This window comes from Panthera uncia, chromosome B1 (assembly GCF_023721935.1).
Source record: "Panthera uncia isolate 11264 chromosome B1, Puncia_PCG_1.0, whole genome shotgun sequence".
Classification (NCBI taxonomy): Eukaryota; Metazoa; Chordata; class Mammalia; order Carnivora; family Felidae; genus Panthera; species Panthera uncia.
In genome coordinates, this window is record NC_064811.1 from 157,016,241 (window position 1) to 157,036,738 (window position 20,498).

Consider the following 20,498-nt stretch of genomic DNA (forward strand, 5'->3'; position numbering starts at 1 on the left):
CTCTGTCCCTCTACAGTGTGACTTTTATCACAGGGCAAGAAAAAGCATCTCCTCCCTTTCAAGAGGTCGGGGCCCTTGGAGCATGGACTATGGTTGGGAGGCAGGCCGACCTCTCACCTCATCAGGAAAGGCTCAGACTTCCAGGAGAGCTGAGCTCGGGAGAAGATTCCCTGTGCTTCCCCAGTACCCTCTATTCAGGAATGGAAAAACCAAGTTGACTGAATCAGGGATTTGGCTCCCAGATCTTGGGCAGTGTGAACACAATATGAATTCAAATCACATCTCCACAGTGAACCTTTCACTCTCTAGGAAACTGGTGGGGGATTGGGGTGGAGGGATCAAGGAAGGAACCTTGCTCATACACTCAGCCAAAAGTGCCCGGTGCTGAGGAACAGGCGGCAGCTTTTAGTAGTGGGGACAGAAAATTCAAATGATGTCCTTCTGGTAAATGCCACGGTCCCTGCAGGCCAAGATTGAGGGACGTGTCGTAGGGAAGGGATCAGAGATGTCCCATCCTCTGTGGGAGAAAGGGCATTGGGACCTCTGGGCACCAGGCAAGGTGGAAGCAGCAGGAATCCAGGTGAGAGACCCTTCATGGGGTGAGAAACACTGGTCATTCCCCAAGAGAAGTTTTCTAGAAGATGGAAGACATTTTGCTGCACCCACACAAAAGTACAGACACAAATCTTTGAAAGGTAGTACCATTTTATTTAGTGTTATAGAAATTTTAGGTTACTTGTTAAAAACGAAACCAAAGAAGTTAAAAATTCCCGAAGTAACAAGGCAGGGAATAGTTTTACAATCCAAAAATGCTGGGCAATCCTGCAATCGGAGGGAGGAAGAGGTCAAGTCAGTCGCTCCCATAGTAGATACTGAGAAACCAGAGTTGCCGTTCATGTGACTAGTAGGAGGTTAAGTTCTCCACCTAAGGCAATGACTCTTTCGGCCTTGAGGGATAATTCATTAGTAGTTCTCAGAAAGAAAACAGAAAGGTCAATTGGGAAAAAGGACCCAGGGAAGGAAGATCCTAATTTAACATTAAGTTGCCTCTGGACTTCAACACAGTATGTGGCTGAGGGGCGAGGATCCTCCCTCCTCTCTGACCTTCTGAGCGCCGCCCGCTGCGGGCAAAGCTGGAAACGGCATGCGTACACCCCATCCGTGCACACACCTCTCCACTCAGCAGAGGCAAAGGGCAGACTTTCTTGCTCCTGCGTTCTGCCACCCTGATGTGGCTAACACACCGGAATAAGACGGAGGGCAAGAAACCTGTCAAAGTCCAATGAGATGGACAGCAAGTAGTCGGGCAAAGGACTGACATTTTTTCAGGAGTCTGACCTCCAACTGAAGTTCACTGCAAGGTGTTTGGTATTTAATCGGATGCTTCCCTAAAGTCCTGACTACTCTTTCTGAAGGCAGCCGGGCAAGGCCAGGAAGAGGAGAGCTGCTCCAGCTTCTCCAGAACACAGCTGCCTCCCAGGGTCCTTCAACTGGGTTAGCATTTACAGCAGCCAGAGGCGGGTCCCAGCTCTCTTTGTGTACTTGGGTGTGTGCCCCCCCCCAACCCCCGCCAGTTAGAGGAGCTCCAACCCTTGCTAATGGCTCAGAGCAGACTAAAATTCTTCCTAGATAAATTCTCCCCCAGAGACGAGAGTCCTCGAGGACAGTCGTTAACTAATGACCTCCAGGTGATCTATGCTGAGAGGTGCAGGAATGCTATGAATTCGGGTTTTTTCCAGCAGTGGTAGAAGCCAGACACCCTTGAAGTAAATTGTCCTTCATTCTCCAGAGTTCCCAAGTGGCATTTCAGAGTACAGGAATTCACTCCTCTACCCAGACTTCCCTCTCATTATCTCCAGCAGATTATCTCCAGACCAACCACCTCTCGTGAACAGGTCTCCACACCAGCCCTTCTAAGGAGAAATCATTCAGACCACACCTGCCCCCAGTACACTTGGGTTATCACAGTCAAAATACACTTATAAGTAAAAAATATATTGCAGAATAAATATATACACGCACATTTTCAGAGTTCAAGTGGAATATAAGGTTCTTTTTGCAGGTATGTAAATAACTTTCATAGCACTCCAAAAATACAAGGCATCTGAGAGGCTTACAGTGGTCCCCACTACTGTAAGACAGTATTAAATAAAATAGCTAAAGATAATTAACAGCTAATTCGATAAATCAAGTTACAGTATCATCCTTCAGATTAAAGTGCTCCGATATAACTAACATTGCAGCAAACGTGATCCTGAAAAGGGCCTCTGCTGACAACCATCTTGCCTCTTAACCTCCATATAACAAGGACAGACAGAGAAGCGATCCCTAGCCAATCCTCAAGCCCCGCCCACCACGCTAGCCTCAGATATTCTTCCCCCGGGGAGAGTGGTAAAGATTTGATCAGATCCTGTCACAACCACGAGAAAAAACTGACCAACGCAGAAATATTCTAATTCCAGTATTAGGTTCCGGACAATGAAACTACCTGAAGGATCGGAACTGGGTGCTATTAGTGAAGACGTGTCCTAGCTTAAAAAAAGAAAAAAGAAAAAAAAAAAAAGGGGGGGGGGGTCCCCCTAGATTTAAAAATACAGCAAACCAAAACTAAGTGTTATCTTCTTGCTCTTCATAATTTTATAATAAGGTGGGGGAAACGCCGGGAAGTGCTGCTGAGGAAATCCGGGGGCCAAGCAAGGCCAAAGGAATCCTACTAAAATCATTCCATACCTGGCGGAACCATTTTAGTGAGTGTATGGGTTATCCAATCCCTTATCAAGGCACCGACTAGACTACTCTAGCCAGCTAGGAACCTGGCTATCATGAGACTTTGACCAACCCCATTAAGTGAGTGCAAAATGATTCTCTAATTCCCTATTCTACTTCTCGTGTCTCTACAGACACGCCCTAAGGATTGATAAAGAGCACATTTTAAGGCTAGAGAGTAGTGGTAGCTAATGTTTAGAAAAGGCAGCTTGTTCAAAATCTACAAGGCACACTCAGGGGCTTTCTTTAAACTCCCCTGCTCCAGTCAAATCAACAAGACCAAGTCGAAGAAGCCCAGAAGGTTCACACGGTATCAGAATTTAGCACCCGCAGCCAAAAGCCACCCTGAGCTACTCAAAAGCCAAGCAAGTGTGTGTAACGCAACACCAACCACACGGTCCTTCTCATTTCACCCCACGCTTTACTGACTGGGGGGGGAAGGGGTACGTATCTTTAAATTTCAATATCAAAGAAAGAAAATCATCCCAATGTTAAATACATGAATATCCCCTGCGCCATCTGAATCTCTGGGCCAGGAGCAGATCTTATGACCATGTCTCCGATCAGAGCATAAAATATTTACAGGATAGTCAAAGGCACAGTGGGATTTAAAAACAAAACCCTGGGACTGTACAGTAAAAGATTCATTGTAATAATTAACCTGGTCTCAACTGGTAGAACGGACTCTTGCCAGATAACACACAAGGGAGATAGATGATTTCGAGCCTGTGTGCCGGTTATCAGGCATGCTGAGTCCTTGACCTCCGGGGCAGGTGGAAACAAACTCACAAAGAAGTCTCGGTGTCGCAGGCTGACGATTCACATCTTTCCTGCCTTTTTGCCGACCTGAGCAGGAATCCGGAGGATGTTGGGGGTCTCCTCCATGACCCTGACTAGCAGGTTGTCAATGTAGTCTTCCAGCTCGCGGACCTGAAACTCCTTCTTGCTTATCGTCTCCTTCTGTTTGAGGACCAGCTGGATCAGCTCATCGTGGGTTAGCTGTGCATAAGCGAAGGCAGGGTCCGACGGGTTGTATTTCTTTAGGGGGAGGAGAGAGGGGGAGAAAAAGTGGTAAAGTCAGCAAAGAAGTCAAATATCTAAAAGAAATACAAAAGAGGAAAATGTTAGCCGTCTGAGCCTCCTGGGAACGTGTTTTCAGTTCTGGTGGAAAAGCAGTTATTGACAAAGTTTTCTGTAAAGGACCAGACAGTGAATATTTTAGGCCTTGCAGGCCACATAGGGCCTTTGTTGCCTGTTATTCAATGTAGTAACTGGAGGCCTGTGAACACCAGGGATGACTGATGTCCACCTGTAAAGTGACCAGGCCCAAACGGTGAGGAAACACTAGGTAAGGACTGAATAAAAAGCACCTAATCATACCAAGTCTCCAGTTGTGTGGGGGAGGGGGCAATGCAACTTAACTTTTCCTGAAATTTGTAGTTCAGAGGATTTAGAAGTTTAAAGAAACAAATTCCTAGAGCCACCTCAAGACACTTTTGCCTGCAGAACTCGGAGGCAATCAGTTTCACCACCCTGAGGGTCAAATAATTTCACTTAGGAAGGCTAAGAGACCACCTTCTACAAGAAGCTAAGTCAAGAGAATCCTCATGGGGAACCAGTGTGGCTCAGTTGGTTAAGCATCCGACTCTTGGTCGGGTCATGACCAAGGCTCAGGTCATGATCTCATGGTTCAAGGGTTCGAGCCCCGTATCAGGTTCTGCACTGGCAGCACAGAGCCTGCTTGGGATCCTCTTTTTTCCCCCACCTCCCTGCCCCTTCCCTGCCCACTCTCTCTCTCCCTCAAAATAAACAAACATATTTATTTATGATATATTATAATAAAGAAATAAGAAGAATCATCATTCACTCTTTGACAAAAACATATAGACGGCTCTGTTCAGTCCCATGACATAAGCTGCCTACACACAAGCCGGAAATCAGAGAGATAGGCCACCTCTCCCATCCTGGCTCAGAAGGGAAGCTCAGTGCTTGTACGACTGGCTTAGAAGCCCACACCAACATTTCCATCCGCAGAGCAGGTTTTCACCTACCACAGGCTGCACAGAAACAGGTGAGATGTTGGACTACTTTTCAAAAAACAACTTCTCCCTTAATCTTTCTGTTGTTTTTGTTTTTTACCTTGTTGAAGGCATACATCCCTCTAGACCTCAATCGCTCTATTTGTAATTCTAAAACAACCTTCAGCCAGAAAGTTGCATGCCTGGAAAAGAATTCTGGAGACTGGCTGTACAATGTGACTGTACTTAACCCTACCGATCTGTATGCTTAAAGGTGCTTAAAATCCCTCGTACACTGTGGTGGGAATGCAAACTGGTGCAGCCACTGTGGAAAATAGTATGGAGGTGCCTTTAAAAATTAAAAATAGAACTGATCCAGTAATTCCACTACTAGGTATTCACCCAAAGAAAACAAAAACACTAATTCAAAAAGATATACGCACCCCTATGTTTACTGCAGCATAGTTTACAAGAGCCAAACCATGGAAGCAGCCCAAGTGTCCTCAATAGATAAATGGGTTAAAAAAAAAATGTGGTAATATATACAATGGAATGTTATTCAGCCACAAAAAAAAGAACAAAACCTTACCATTTGCAACAACATGAACGGATCTAGAGAATATAATGTTAAGCAAAATAAGTCACAGAAAGACAAATACCATATGATTTCACTCATATATGGAATTTAAGAAACAAAACAAAGAAAGAAAAAAAAGAGACAAAAAAACCTCAGACTCTTAAATATAGAAAACTAGTGGTTACCAGAGGGGGCGTAGGTGGGAGTATGGCTGAAACAGGCAAAAGGGATTAAGAGTACATCATAATGAGCACCGACTAATGTACAGAATTGATGAATCATTAAACTGTACACCTGAAACTAATATAATACTAAATGCCAATTACACTTTAATTTTAAAAAATAATTTTAAAAAATTTTAAATGCTTAAGATGGTAAGTTTTATGTTTATTTTACCACAATTTTCTTTAATGTTTTTATTTATTTTTGAGACGGAGAGAGACACAGCATGAGCAGGGGAGGAGCAGAGAGAGAGGGAGACACAGAATCTGAAGCAGGCTCCAGGCTCTGAGCTACCAGTACAGAGCCTGCAGTGGGGCTGGAATTCATGAACCGTGAGATCATGACCTGAGCTGAAGTCGGATGCTTAACCGACTGAGCCACCCAGGCACCCCTACCACAATTTTTTTTAATGTTTATTTATTTTTGAGAGGGAGAGAGAGCGAGCACGGGGGGTGGGGGGGGAGGTAGGGGTGGTGCAGTGCAGAGAGCGAGAGGGACAGAGGATCCGAAGTAGGGTCTGCGCTAACAGAAGCAAGCCTGACGCGGGGCCCGAACTCATGAACTGTGAGATCATGACCTGAGCCAAAGTCAGACACTCAACTGACTGAGCCACGCAGGTGTCTCTACCACAATTTTTAAAAAACTAGTTGCACGTCTATTGATACATCCTATCAAGAAAAAAAGTACTCTTTGGACACAATAGCAAAGACTATGTTCTCAAGGGTTTTTAAATCATAACTCTGTCATGTAAGGATTTTATTTATTAAAAAATGTGGATCACAGAAGATACTCTCTGTAAGACAGTTTGTGAGATAGAAACATGAAGAAGCTGTCACCTGGAGGGAGGGACAGGCAGGGATTCCTCGAGAGTAGGGACCAGGTATGCGCAGGGGTTCAGGGGCTCAGAGTCCAGAGAGCTGGACAACCAAGCACCCACTGTCACACAAGAGATCATGACAAACTTCAGAGATGGGAGTGACGAGTCAACTAGACTTTGGGCATGGATTAAAATTGATTTCCCCCCCCCAAAATAACAGGATCCTGTTTTTCACTTTAAAGGGAATATTCCTTCCTAATGGAAAATCTCAACTACAGAAGAGGGAAAAAATTATTGCCTATAACTCCCAACACTTAACATTTGGGTCTCCTATTGTTTCCTTGGTTTCTTTATGGTATGTTTTCAAACTTTAAGCATCACGCAGAATATGGCTTAAAAGCATTTTAAAATTATTGTTTTGTGAGCATTTTCCCATCATTAAATTTTGGCAAAAATCACGTTTTTTAACAGATGCTTAAAATTTCGTTATACTTTACCCATCTCCCTATTGCTGGATATTTAGGTTGTTTTAAAAATTATACATAACAGTTTTTATTAAAATGCCTGAGCAGAAATCTTTGATCATATCTCTAAAATATTTCCTTACGATAGATGCAGAGGATTGAAAGAGCATGCATACTTCATACCTTACAAACTGTGAAACAGCGATTCAATTTGATTTCATAATCCAAAGGGGAAAGAATGTAAGACTTTGAAATCATTACACGATCCTAGACATGTGATCATTTAAAAAATTGCAAAACAATCCAGCATTACAAAAAGTGAGCAACAGCCATGGTGAGGAAGACGTACAAAGAAAATATCTGTTAATTCCTTGTCACATATTTCCTTCCAGGATTTTTGCATTGGACTCCCCCTCCCATAGTTGTAATAATAATAATAATGATGATGATGTCTATTCAAATTTGGGTCCAACTGTTTCCATATTAATAGGACAGATGATTTTTGGATCTAGGTGGCTGTATTATTTTTAAATTTTTTTTTTAATGTTTGTTATTTTTGAGAGAGACAGAGAGCAGCAAGAGAGAGGGAGACACAAAATCAGAAGCAGGCTCCAGCTCTGAGCTGTCAGCACAGAGCCCGATGTGGGGCTTGAACTCACCGACCACGAGGCCATGACCTGAGCTGTAGTCAGCCGCCCAAACGACTGAGCCACCCAGGCGCCCCAGGTGGCTGTATTATTTTTAAATGGAAGTGTTAAAGCCACTTGGGTAAATAATACACTAAGTTTTAAATCATCTAGAAAGAACGGAGGCCCTAAAACAGGAACCTGCCTCCCAAAAAAAGCCATTGTAGCAATGCTTCAGCTATCTTTTCATAACTTTAGCTATGCAATTTCTTTCCCTAACCTCTGTCTTACTTTGCAACATTCCAAAGAGTAGTTACTTTTATAAATATTATTTACGGCTTAGTACAAAGCATCTATTATACAGAGGGCCAATAGCAGTCTCCAGGAAACTTTCCATATTTACTCAGAATATTTACGAGGCATGGTCCAGGACCAAGCGCTTTGTTGCAGTCAGCCAGAGGGGCAGCGGTGGGTCAGACAAACCGTAAGCAAAATAAGCAGCAGTTGCTTTTGTTGTAAGGCAAGTTATTCTCTCAATCAGGGCCAGGAGATAAGCCCCTGATTACATGAGCTTTGAAGAATAAATAAAATGGGAGCCAAGGGTCTTGCTCACTTCCCGACAGCTAGGTGTTTCTCTTTGGAGCCCAGCTGCATTCCACAGTAAAAGGAAGGAGGGATGGGAGGCTGCTCCACGACCCTGGTTTTCATTACTGTCCCTTTTATGCTGTCCTTTTGCCCGGTTTCCTGGTAAATATCGTTAACTCCAGGAAGATAAACGCGGCCTCCTCTCCACACCCACAGAAGCCAGCCAAGCTGCGTTGGTCGAGTTATGGTGTGGTTTTAGGCTATGGCTAAAACACAGCAGGCACACCGTACTGGCCACAGCTGATCATTCTGAGAATGATGCTTACTTACCGGCGGCCCTGGAAGCATGTAGTACAAGCGAAGAGAAGGCGAGGCGGCTGGAAGATGCTAAACAGCTCGCAGCAACCATCTGTCATCACCGCTCAGCCTCTTTACCTGAATCTCTGATCTCAGGGACCCTTTAGCCCAGCTCCTGGTGGCACAGGTGCAATGGAGCCAGAGGTAATACAGACTAACCAATGCTTTAAAAATGCTTGCGGGAGTAAAGGAGGCATGAGCGAAAAGTTTTTATTTTAAAAACACAAAAACTGGGGCGCCTGGGTGGCTCAGCTGGTTAAGCGTCCAACTCCTGGTTTCAACTCAGGTCATGACCTCAACGTTCTGTGAGTGCGAGCCCCACATCAGGCTCTGCACTAACAGTGTGGTGCCTACTTGGGGTTCTCTCTCTGCCCCTCCCACTCGCTCTCTCTCTCTCTCTCAAAATAAATAAATAAACTTAAAAAAAAAGAATAAAAACACAAAAACTGGGGTGCCTGGGTGGCTCAGTCAGTTGGGCGTCCGACTCTTGATTAAGGCTCAGGTCAGGATCTCAGTTTATGGGATCCAGCCCTGCATCAGGCTCTGCGTGGACAGCATGGAGCCTGCTTGGGATTCTCAGTCTCTCTCTCTCTCTTTGTCTCTCTCTGCCCTGCTCGTGCTCCACCCCCCCCAAAATAAATAAACTTTAAAACATAAACAATAAAAAATAAAAACAGAAAAGCTACTTGATGTCTTACACTGCACAAGACTGTAAGATCTCTGATTGAATGCAATTTCTAGATGCCCTAAACTAAAATAGAAATAAGGTTCATTTCTACTGACAGTGACTACCCCAGGAGTCAGTTAGGAAATTCCTCTCCACATATTTGAAATGCAACACATCCTTGCCCACCAGTCCCTCAGTAAATCATTCTCCTCCAGCCCACGTGACAATGAGTCAAAGACCAGAGGTCTGCAACAAGGCAGTGTTCTAAATCCTCCTGATTTTTGAACCAGAAAGGGCAGAATGGAGACACTCTATAACTCTATAGCAGAGATCATCTGGGGCTCTGGGGGGGGGGGGGGGGGGGGGGGGAGGGGTTGGTTTTGTTTGATTTGTGGGCAGGAGTTGTTGTTTTAAAGTTAGCCCAAGCTTTTTAAAGAGAAGAGACCCTCTAATCAAGCAATATTCTTCCTGGAGATTTAGCTTAAGAAGGGAAAGAGTTCTATGCAAGAAATTATTGACTATGACAGCATTCGCACTGAAAAACAGAAAACAGCCCAAATATCCAATAATAGGGGAACAGGTTAAGTAAATGTTGATATAACCATTTCAAAGAATTAAGTAGCAACATACAAAAATGCTTATGGTATACTAGATAAACCACCAAATGAATAAGAGAACCAGTGTCTCCATGCAGGCAATGGGGCTGGAAAACCACCAATTTGGCCACTGATGTATTCATCAGTGGATACAAAAGCCTGAGAATGAGGGGCGCCTGGGTGGCGCAGTCGGTTAAGCGTCCGACTTCAGCCAGGTCACGATCTCATGGTCCGTGAGTTCGAGCCCCGCGTCAGGCTCTGGGCTGATGGCTCGGAGCCTGGAGCCTGTTTCCGATTCTGTGTCTCCCTCTCTAGACTCTGTCCCTCCCCCGTTCATGCTCTGTCTCTCTCTGTCCCAAAAATCAATAAACGTTGAAAAAAAAAAAAATTAAAAAAAAAAAAAAGCCTGAGAATGAAAGGTTGGTGAGGAGCAGGATACCTACAGAGTCTGAAATTAATTCCCCACAAATTCTTATTGATTGTAAAGGGGATAAATAGCAATGTTATCCTAGAGACGCTGATGGGCACCACCTACAGAAAGTCATCAGAGTTAACACCCCCACTACCAGGACAAGCTGATACCATGTGCCTCTTTACACGATGTACCGGGAAGGGACACATGACTTGCATGGTTAATTCCTGCCAAGAAAGCATAACCTCAACCAAACCATGAGGTTTTGAGCAGACAAATCCAAACTGAGGAGAACTCTACAAAACAACTGATCTGAAGTCTTAGAAAATGTCGAGGTCTTGAAAGACAAAGAAGGCTCGGGGGATCCAGGATAAAAGAGTCTAGAGAGACACAGCAACATAAGAGCGAGAGATCCTGGATTGGATCCCGGACTAGAAAGAAAGACAGAAAAACGAAGCAGCACACTAATGAGACAACGGGTGGACCTGAAATTTGGGCTAGAGATGAGAAAAGAGGATTACGCCAATTTTAAAAGTCGTGATCCTGATTAAATGTCCTTATTCTTAGGAATTACATGCTTAGGTATTTTAGAGGTAAAAGGGGCATGAGGTAGGCAACTTACCCTCCAGCGGTTCAGAAGAAAAAAAAAAGTATGTATATACAAAGACAGAACAGACAGGGATGGGGAGAGAGAGGGTGGCAATGATAAAACCAATGTGGTAAGATGTCAACAATTGGTGAATTGGGATGAAAGGTATATAGGAGTTCTTTGTTCTATTCTTGCAACTTTTAATTTTGAAATGACTGCAGAATAAAGTTTCAGAAAATTATATCTATGCCATGATTACAACCCCAGGAATTTTACACTCGTGCCAAAAGATAAGAAAAGATACACGGGGAAATGAAAATATCGAATTTGAATGGACCAGATGGTGGGTGACATTTTCTTCTTACTGAAAAGAAGTAACAGTATCAATCACATTGCTTGGGGACAACAAACAATCGGACAATAAGTCAGTAACCATAAGGGGAATAGTAATTATCCAATGGAAAGTGTAGAAGCTCCCAAAGATTATCCAAAGACACAGACATAAGGTTAAATTGCTCCTGGCATTACCTGCTACCCAAGGAGGTGTACATAATGGTGGCTCTAGAAACGGGTTTTGTATAGAACCCTAACTAGCATGTCTATTTCTTTTTTTTTTTTAATTTTTTTTTTTAATGTTTATTTATTTTTGAGAGAGAGAGAAAGAGAGAGAGTACGAGCAGGAGAGGAACAGAGAGAGGCAGGCACAGAATTGGAAGCAGGCTCCCGGCTCTGAGCTGAGCTGTCAGCACAGAGCCCAATGCGGGGCTTGAACTCACGGAGCGTGAGATCACGACCTGAGCTGAAGTCAGGCGCTTAACCGAAGGAGCCACCCAGGCACCCCTAGCGTGCCTATTTCTTGGATAAAGCATACCTTCATCATGGCTTCATTGATCATGTTCTCACTGATGATGGTGGCAGTGCCCAAGCTGGAATTAACAATCTTGGGGGCTGCTGCGTTCATTGGCTTCACGGGATGAAGTCTAAAGAGAAGGGGATAGGATCCTTAGACCTTTCTGTAATGACAAAACTGAGAAACTGTCCATCTCACAGATGGCAGTCAGCAAGACAGACAAGGGGACAGAGTGGTGATACACTGTGTTCACACCCCCAGTCCAACACACGCCAATGTTCCTGTGGAAATGAAAGCAGTCAGCACAAGGCAGCCACAGGGTGAACAAAGCCCACCCACCTGACAGCCAGGGGTCCTGACATTCTCGCGAGACCCTTGGTCTCCTGATCATTGTCAGAAGAACATTAAAGACGGTCTCTTACTTTTGAGACAACGACAGCCTCAGATTGCACCGTGTGAGTCCCTACAGAGCCTGCTGCTCCTCAACAGTAAAGGAAGAGTTCAGAACAAATACGCCTGCTTCACATCAGCCAGTGCTTAACGCAAGCTTTCAACCCTGCTAGGTTCCACCACTCTGTCTCCGTTGGCTTCTGATACTAGGAAGATGCTGGTCACGAGACATCTCTGCAGTCTGAGAGCCCCAAATCTGACTATGCTGAACTATTCCAAAACTGGCTTTGAAGCCTGTCACTATGTCCTCCCTACAAACGTAGGAGTGTCTAGGGGAGGGATTCCCACCGCAGGGGGAGACCCTTTGAAAACAGCCCCTACCAGCCAAATGCACAGTATGTACCATCAAGATATCTGTGCGGTTAGAAAGCCAGAACCTCGGCAGGCAAAAAGCAAAGGGCAGGGTGGGCAGGGTGGGGGACATCGCTCATGTGGAAACAACCTTTCCCGACTCTCACCTGTGCTTGGCTGACCCCGTTCCCATGCTCGGCTGAGCTGAGACTGGATGTGTCTCTGAGGGTGAGACCCAGGCCTGAAGAAGCGGCTTCCTCTTGCCAGAATTGTCCACCTTACCAGCAGGGCCCTCTGCTGTTGCTTTTTTTTGAGATTCTGCTGTACTGGTGTGGTGCGTGTCAGCGTGTGGGTAGCTAGGGAAAGAGTGCGGAACAGGAAAGGTCTCAGAAAAGGAGGGGCTGGGTACAGGAGAATCCAGGGCCGCTTCAGGACACTGGCTTGGCCCCCCATTTCCCGGCAACTCTTCCTTCTCGCCACCACCAGGACCTGACCGCTGTTTATCCGAGCGTGAACTCTTGCCATGATCTGGTTTATGAATTCCCAAAGCTGTGGTCAGGAAGCTGTGGTCCGAAGAAGAAGCTGTAACGGGTGCTTTGGGCGCCTTCGACTGGGGGTCGTGCAGGCTCTCGGTGGGCGCCACCCACCCAACCGCCTGGCCTTTCGGCCCCTTTCCCATCTCAGGACAGGCAGGTGACATGCTCAAGGAAGAAGGCCCGGCTTCCGGGGCTGCCACCCGGGCCGTCTCTCCATCTCCGTCATCTTCAACCTGATCCACTCTTTCATCATCCGATGCCACTTCGGGGATGGAAGGAAGGGTTAAGCCCAGGTCAGCCAGGACTGGAGAGCTAACACCTGGGGCAGAGGGAAGGCCGCCCAGGGAGTCGGGCAATAAGCCTTCGTGATCACTGGCTTTGCTCTGATTCTCGGCCATGAGCAGATGGTCTCCCTCGACCCCACAGAGGGGAAGGTCTTGCCCCGAGCTTGCTTCACTCACAGGGCCTTCTGAGAAACTCTCCTCGCAGGGGAGGGCAAGGGGATCAGCCGTGGAAGCTAGCGCACCCTGACTGGCCGCTTCCCTCTTGGAGTCCTCTGTGTGGACAGACCCGGCAGGCTCCCCATCTGACCCATTTCCAGCCGTGGCTCCTTCCCGTGGCGGCTCCTGGGGGTTCCCTTCATCCTCCTCCACCGACCCGGGGAACTTCTCTAACTCCTCCTCCGTAAAGAGCTGCTCAGAAAATGACACCCGCTTCTTGATTTTCTTTCGGCCCTCATGGACATTCTCCTCGTGCGTCTGCATCGCACAGCCAAGAGTGGGGGATGATTCTGCCATCTGAAGAGGGGACACTGCTTCTGGAACCGCAGAAGCCGTTCTGCCGTCCTTCACTCTGTTCTCCCCACAAGACCCACATGGACTTGCGACGTCTGTGTCTTCCCCCATCGGAGGCTTCCCAGCTGGGCTTTCAATCTCGCCACTTGGGGGTGAAAGGGCGAATGTCATTTCTTGGGTCCCTTGAGATGAAGGGACAGAGGTTTGTTCTGAGGGGGGCAACCTCAGAACTTCTTGTGGCTCGGTCTCAGGCTGCTTCGGGAGAGACTTTGCTGAGTCATTACTGACGGTGTTCTCCGGGCCTACCTCACTGGTCTTCCTCGGAGAATCTTCTGGCCCTTTCCTCACTGGAGTGGGTAGCTGTTTAGAAAGTGACCCCGAGGCACAAGAAACAGTCTTTGGAACTTGTGTTAAACTCTCCTTTTGCAATTCTGCTTTAAGGAGTAAGGATGGTTCTTCAGGACCGGCCTGGCCCTTGTCTGTGGAAGGCCAGTTTTCAACCGGCGTGGATGTGGAAATGGGGGCCGCTATGGGAGATGAGAAAGAGAAGAAGACAGAAGGAGATTCAGAGGACAGTGTCTCTGAGCCATGACCCGGTTTAGAAAGGACAGGTGTCTGGCCAGAACTGGAAAGAAGAGCGGAAAAAAAGAGAGGAGACTCAGGGGAAGAAGGAAGCCTGGCTGTGGGTTGAGCCTCTGGAGACACTTCCAGTCTGCAAAAAGGACAAAATAAAATCTGCAGGTCAGTTGCAGATGCATCAGAAGAGGCAAAAAAAAAAACCCCAAAAACATGTAAAAATAAAGTTGATCCAAAGGGGAGAGCTTTTTTATACTTGGGGCAGTATCTTAAGGAGTTAAAGAAGGAGGGAGCATCTGGGTGGGTCAGCTGGTTAAGCATCTGACTTCTGGTTTTGGCTTAGGTCATGACTTCATGGTTTGTGAATTTGAGCCCCGCATCAGGCTCCTTGCTGACAGTGTGGAGCTGGCTTGGGATTCTCTCTCTCCCTCTCTCTTTGCCCCTCCCTTGCTCTCTCTCTCCCTCTCCCTCTCTTGAAAATAAATAAGTGAACTTTAAAAAAAAAAAAAAAAAAAAGTTAAGGAAGAAACAACAACAGAAAGAAGTTAAGGAAGAAACACGAATTATTTAACACATAAAAGGGACATTTTTTAAAACATTTTTTAAAAATGTTTATTCATTTTTGAGAGAGAGAGAGTGCGCGAGCGTGCAGGGGAGGGGCAGAGAAAGGGGCTGGAGGGAGGATCTGAAGCAGGCTCCGAGCTGACAGCACAGAACCCAACACGGGGCTCAAACCCATGAACTGTGAGATCACGACCTGAGCCAAAGTCGGACACTCAACCGACTGAGCCACCCAGGTGCCCCACAAAAGGGACACTTTGATCACCAAGCACACCTGCCACACAAGGGCTGTTGCCACAGAAAGAGAAAGCTCCAGGTAAAGCAACAGTTTACAGTGTCTTTTGGTGATAAACAAAAAGCATCTAAAAAGTTCAAAGCAGTCCAAGAGGCACCTCAAGGCAACAGGCACAAATTTTGAAGAGGAATGGCCTGCGTGTATGTGTCTGTGTGTCTGAAATCAAAGTAAGCAGAATCTCAAAAAAAGTCTCCCCCACCCCAGACCACAGAAATACTGTTTGTGCTTCTGGTGAATCATGCTGAAAGCAGAAAGTTCCCGACGCACCACCCCCCCCACCGGGCTCCTGCCACGAGGGGCACCCTAAACACTCTGAGAACTCAAGGGTGGATCAAGGGTCTCTGGTGCCAGCAGACCAGAGCCAAAGTGCAAGGAGGAAAGATAACATCTGCCTCAAATGGAAATATGTGGTAAGAACTTTAAATACACACATGTTCTGCGCATAACCACAACCCCAATCTGGTATTCCCAACTTGCAATACTCAGAATCTGCTATACCCTGCGGCAGTCCATCGGGGTCTGAACGTCCTACTGAGACGGGCAGACCACACATGGTGGCCGTGGCTTTGGGCCGGGACGCATCACTGCCGTCTGTGCAGGGCGGGCCAGGCAGGCAAGCCAGGCTGGTCGAAAACCACTTAGACTATCAAATGCTTGCCACACACAGGGACCGCCATAGAATGACGAGCAAGAGGTGCTGTAACGGTAGACCCCGCTGATTACAACGAGCAGTGAGGGGCAGGCCCTGCATGAGAAGGAACAAGACTCACCGAGGCTTGACAGCTTTGGTCTGCAGAGCCCTTACAGAGGGAGCAGGTGGTGTAGGTTCAGACTTGGGCTCTCGGTCAGCTTCCGGTTCTGTGATCTGCACGTCCTCAAAGGGATTCAGGGATTTACCGTGTCCAGAGACAACAGCTGTAGTATCCTTCTCGGATCTTTCTACTAGGTTTCCATCAGGCCCCGCCTGGTCCCCCCTCGGTGTGACTTCCATAAGCGTGCCTTCCTTCTCCTTTCCTGGGACCGTAGGGGGGCTTCCGCCTTCACTGCCCTTAGCCGCATCCTTCTTTCCTGTCACCAGAGACAGCAAAGAGGACTTCTTGTTCTCCTGCTTCTTGCTCTCCTTGGTTTCTTTTGCCGCCTCCAAGCTCACTGGAGCCGTGTTCTCCTGAATGTCCCCACTGATCTGTGGCCGGTAGGATGGCAGAGACATAGATTTCAGAGAGTCTTTTGTGGAAGACTCAGAGAACTGTCTGTCGGAAGACACCGCCCCAACGTCCCCAGGCTCCTTCCAGGACCGAGTGGCCAGGTTTTCGGTGGAGGAGAACAAATGCTTCTTCCTGAAGCCCTGGGGGGACGGGGAAGAAGAAGGGGTGCTGTCCTTGGTCTCGCTCTTGGCTTCTGGCTGCTCCACATAAACATGGTTCCCGTTGATACAGACATTAGAGCGAGAAAGGAAGTCATTCTTAGACCGAAGGCCACCAAGAAAGGGGAGTCCTCCTTCCTTCTTGGGAAGGTTGAAATTGATCTGGTTCAGTTGCTTAGGATGTGCACTCTCTGTTCTCTTGGGAGACAGGACTATGGGAAGAAAAACAAAGATCCAAAGGAAACAAGATGTTAAACGAGTGGTTCACAACTGGAAGGGGGTCCGTCTCTCCACGTCTGAATACATTTTTGGTAAACCGCCATCGGGTGTGTTACTGGCATCTAGCAGGTAGAGGTCAGGGTTGCTGCTAAAGATCCTACAGCACAGGGGGCAGCCCCACAACAAAGAATTATCTGGCCCAAACTACCAATAGTGCTGGGATTGAGAAGCCCTGCATTAAACCAATGCGAAGGGCAGAATCTGGCCAACAGTAACGATTTGGTCATTGAAATTGAAGTTCAAAACACACATTTAATTCACAGTTAAAGGAACTGAATTCCTCAACTTTCATGAAGGATGTAGCCCATGAAGGTTACGCACATCAAGAGGACCTCAATAAATACCTCATGAATAAATGAAATATCAGAATTACTCTAAGGTTGCATGATTTTACCCTTAATTAGAAAAAAAAAAAAAAAACCCGGATGCATACATTTTGTTAATTCCAAAAGCTTATATTAATGTATATCAGTTACAGAGCCAGACTGATTTAGAAAAGAATTTATGCATTCTTAGAAACCAGAGTGCTTAGAAATAGAGAAGATGACATGATACTATACATGGAAAATCCGATAGACTCCACCAAAAGTCTGCTAGAATTGATACATGAATTCAGCAAAGTTGCAGGATACAAAATCAATGTACAGAAATCAGTTGCATTCTTATACACTAACAATGAAGCAACAGAAAGACAAATAAAGAAACTGTTCCCATTCACAATTGCACCAAGAAGCATAAAATACCTAGGAATAAATCTAACCAAAGATGTAAAAGATCTGTATGCTGAAAACTATAGAAAGCTTATGAAGGTAATTGAAGAAGATATAAAGAAATGGAAAAACATTCCCTGCTCATGGATTGGAAGAATAAATATTGTCAAAATGTCAATACTACCCAAAGCTATCTACACATTCACTGCAATCCCAATCAAAATTGCACCAGCATTCTTCTTGAAACTAGAACAAGCAATCCTAAAATTCATATGGAACCACAAAAGGCCCCGAATAGCCAAAGTAATTTTGAAGAAGAAGACCAAAGCAGGAGGCATCACAATCCCAGACTTTAGCCTCTACTACAAAGCTGTAATCATCAAGACAGCATGGTTTTGGCACAAAAACAGACATATAGACCAATGGAATAGAATAGAAACCCCAGAACTAGACCCACAAACGTATGACCAACTAATCTTTGACAAAGCAGGAAAGAACATCCAATGGAAAAAAGACAGTCTCTTTAACAAATGGTGCTGGGAGAACTGGAGAGCAACATGCAGAAGGTTGAAACTAGACCACTTTCTCACACCATTCACAAAAATAAACTCAAAATGGATAAAGGACCTGAATGTGAGACAGGAAACCATCAAAACCCTAGAGGAGAAAGCAGGAAAAGACCTCTCTGACCTCAGACGTAGCAATCTCTTACTCGACACATCCCCAAAGGCAAGGGAATTAAAAGCAAAAATGAACTACTGGACCTTATGAAGATAAAAAGCTTCTGCACAGCAAAGGAAACAACCAACAAAACTAAAAGGCAACCAACAGAATGGGAAAAGATATTTGCAAATGACATATCGGACAAAGGGCTAGTATCCAAAATCTATAAGAGCTCACCAAACTCCACACCCAAAAAACAAATAACCCAGTGAAGAAATGGGCAGAAAACATGAATAGACACTTCTCTAAAGAAGACATCCGGATGGCCAACAGGCACATGAAAAGATGCTCAACGTTGCTCCTCATCGGGGAAATACAAATCAAAACCACACTCAGATATCACCTCACGCCAGTCAGAGTGGCCAAAATGAACAAATCAGGAGACTATAGATGCTGGAGAGGATGTGGAGAAACGGGAACCCTCTTGCACTGTTGGTGGGAATGCAAATTGGTGCAGCCACTCTGGAAAACAGTGTGGAGGTTCCTCAGAAAATTACAAATAGACCTACCCTATGACCCAGCAATAGCATTGCTAGGAATTTACCCAAGGGATACAGGAGTACTGATGCATAGGGGCACTTGTACCCCAATGTTCATAGCAGCACTCTCAACAATAGCCAAATTATGGAAAAAGCCTAAATGTCCATCAACTGATGAATGGATAAAGAAATTGTGGTTTATATACACAATGGAGTACTACAGGGCAATGAGAAAGAACGAAATATGGCCCTTTGTAGCAACGTGGATGGAACTGGAGAGTGTGATGCTAAGTGAAATAAGCCATACAGAGAAAGACAGATACCATATGGTTTCACTCTTATGTGGATCCTGAGAAACTTGACAGAAACCCATGGGGGAGGGGAAGGAAAAAAAAAAAAAAGAGGTTAGAGTGGGAGAGAGCCAAAGCATAAGAGACTCTTAAAAACTGAAAACAAACTGAGGGTTGATGGGGGGTGGGAGGGAGGGGAGGGTGGGTGATGGGTATTGAGGAGGGCACCTGTTGGGATGAGCACTGGGTGCTGTACGGAAACCAATTTGACAATAAATTTCATATACTGAAAAAAAAAAAGGAAAGAAACCAGAGTGCTTAGGATGAGCACTGGGTGTTGTATGGAAACCAATTTGACAATAAATTTCATATATTGAAAAAAAAAAAAAGAAAAGAAACCAGAGTGCTTAGAAATAGAGAAGCCTTTCTTCTTATTTATTTATTTATTTACTTATTTATTTTGAGAGAGAAAGAGGGCGTGCATGCATGAACAAGCAGGGGAGAAGCAGAGACAGAGGGAGAGAGAGAGAATCCCAAGCAGGCTCTGCACTGTCAGCACAGAGCCCAATGCGGGACTCAATCCCACAATCCATGAGATTATGACCATGAGCCGAAATGAAGAGTCAGACACTTAACTAACTAAGCCACCCAAGCGGCCCAAGAAGCCTTTCTAACCAAGATCATCCATCATCATGACCATCATCACCATTTTAGTAACTGAGGAACTGAATTAAAATCTTTCTCCTAAGATTTGTTTCTTCTCTTTTTTTTTTTAAGTTTATTTATTTACTTAGAGAGAGAGAGAGCGCGAGTGACGTGAGCGGGATCAGGGCAGAGAGAGACAGGGAGACAGAGAATCCCACGCAGGCTCCATGCTGTCAGCACAGAGCCCGATGCGGGGCTCGATCCCAGGAACCGTGAGATCATGACCTGAGGCAAAGTCAAGAACCAGATGCTGAACTGACTGAGCCACCCGGACACCACATTGTTTCTTCTCTCTTAAAGCAAACTAGACTGAGAGACAGAGAGAGAGAGAGAGAGAGAGCCAAGTAAGGAGGAGGAGAAAACTCACCATCCGAGGCAGAGGAGGACTCATCCTCATTTTCATCATCCTCCCACCGGGACTGAAAGCCTCCAGGACGAAGCAGCACTTTGTCTGACTTTGAAGTAGGCAGGACAGACATGGACTGGGAAAGTGGTGTTTTCTGCAAATTTGACTTGGAAAACAAGGTCTTGATCTTCGACTTCTTTTTCTTGTCTTTTGAAGTGGACTCATCATCGCTGTCGGCAGAGGGTGTGACGCTGGGAATGACGGCTGAAGCAGTATCGGACGCGCTATCCTTATGCTTCCCCTTGATCTTGTCCTTCAGCTTCCCAAATGGATTCCGAGACTTGTCTTTCATGGAAAGGTCAAACATGCTGGCGGTCATGTTGTTTCTCATAAACTGGATGTCAACCTCAATTTCGCCTCGCTCTTTATCCTTCTTTCCTGGTTTCGATTTCAAGGTATACCACCTACAAGGAGAAAGGCTGAGAGGTTACCTTTGAATTGGGCCTAAAACAGTGTTCACAATGTCCATTAACTTGGCCTCTCTTCTTCTCTGC

General features: G+C 45.7%; 1 protein-coding gene across 3 annotated transcripts in view; it reads right to left on the reverse strand.

The window, feature by feature from the left end:
* Positions 1-687: 687 nt before the first annotated feature.
* Positions 688-20,498, reverse strand: part of RAB11FIP1 (RAB11 family interacting protein 1) — a 34,722-nt gene continuing 14,911 nt past the window's right edge. For 2 of the 3 annotated variants that reach the window (XM_049631409.1, XM_049631410.1), the window contains exons 2-6: positions 19,966-20,408; positions 15,820-16,624; positions 12,455-14,329; positions 11,568-11,676; positions 688-3,804 (exon numbers count right to left, since the gene is read on the reverse strand). In XM_049631409.1, the coding sequence (XP_049487366.1) occupies positions 3,586-3,804; positions 11,568-11,676; positions 12,455-14,329; positions 15,820-16,624; positions 19,966-20,408 (3,451 nt within the window). In that variant the 3' untranslated portion in view covers positions 688-3,585. The remainder of the gene's footprint in view (positions 3,805-11,567; positions 11,677-12,454; positions 14,330-15,819; positions 16,625-19,965; positions 20,409-20,498) is intronic. The other variant, XM_049631411.1, reaches the window with a different exon arrangement.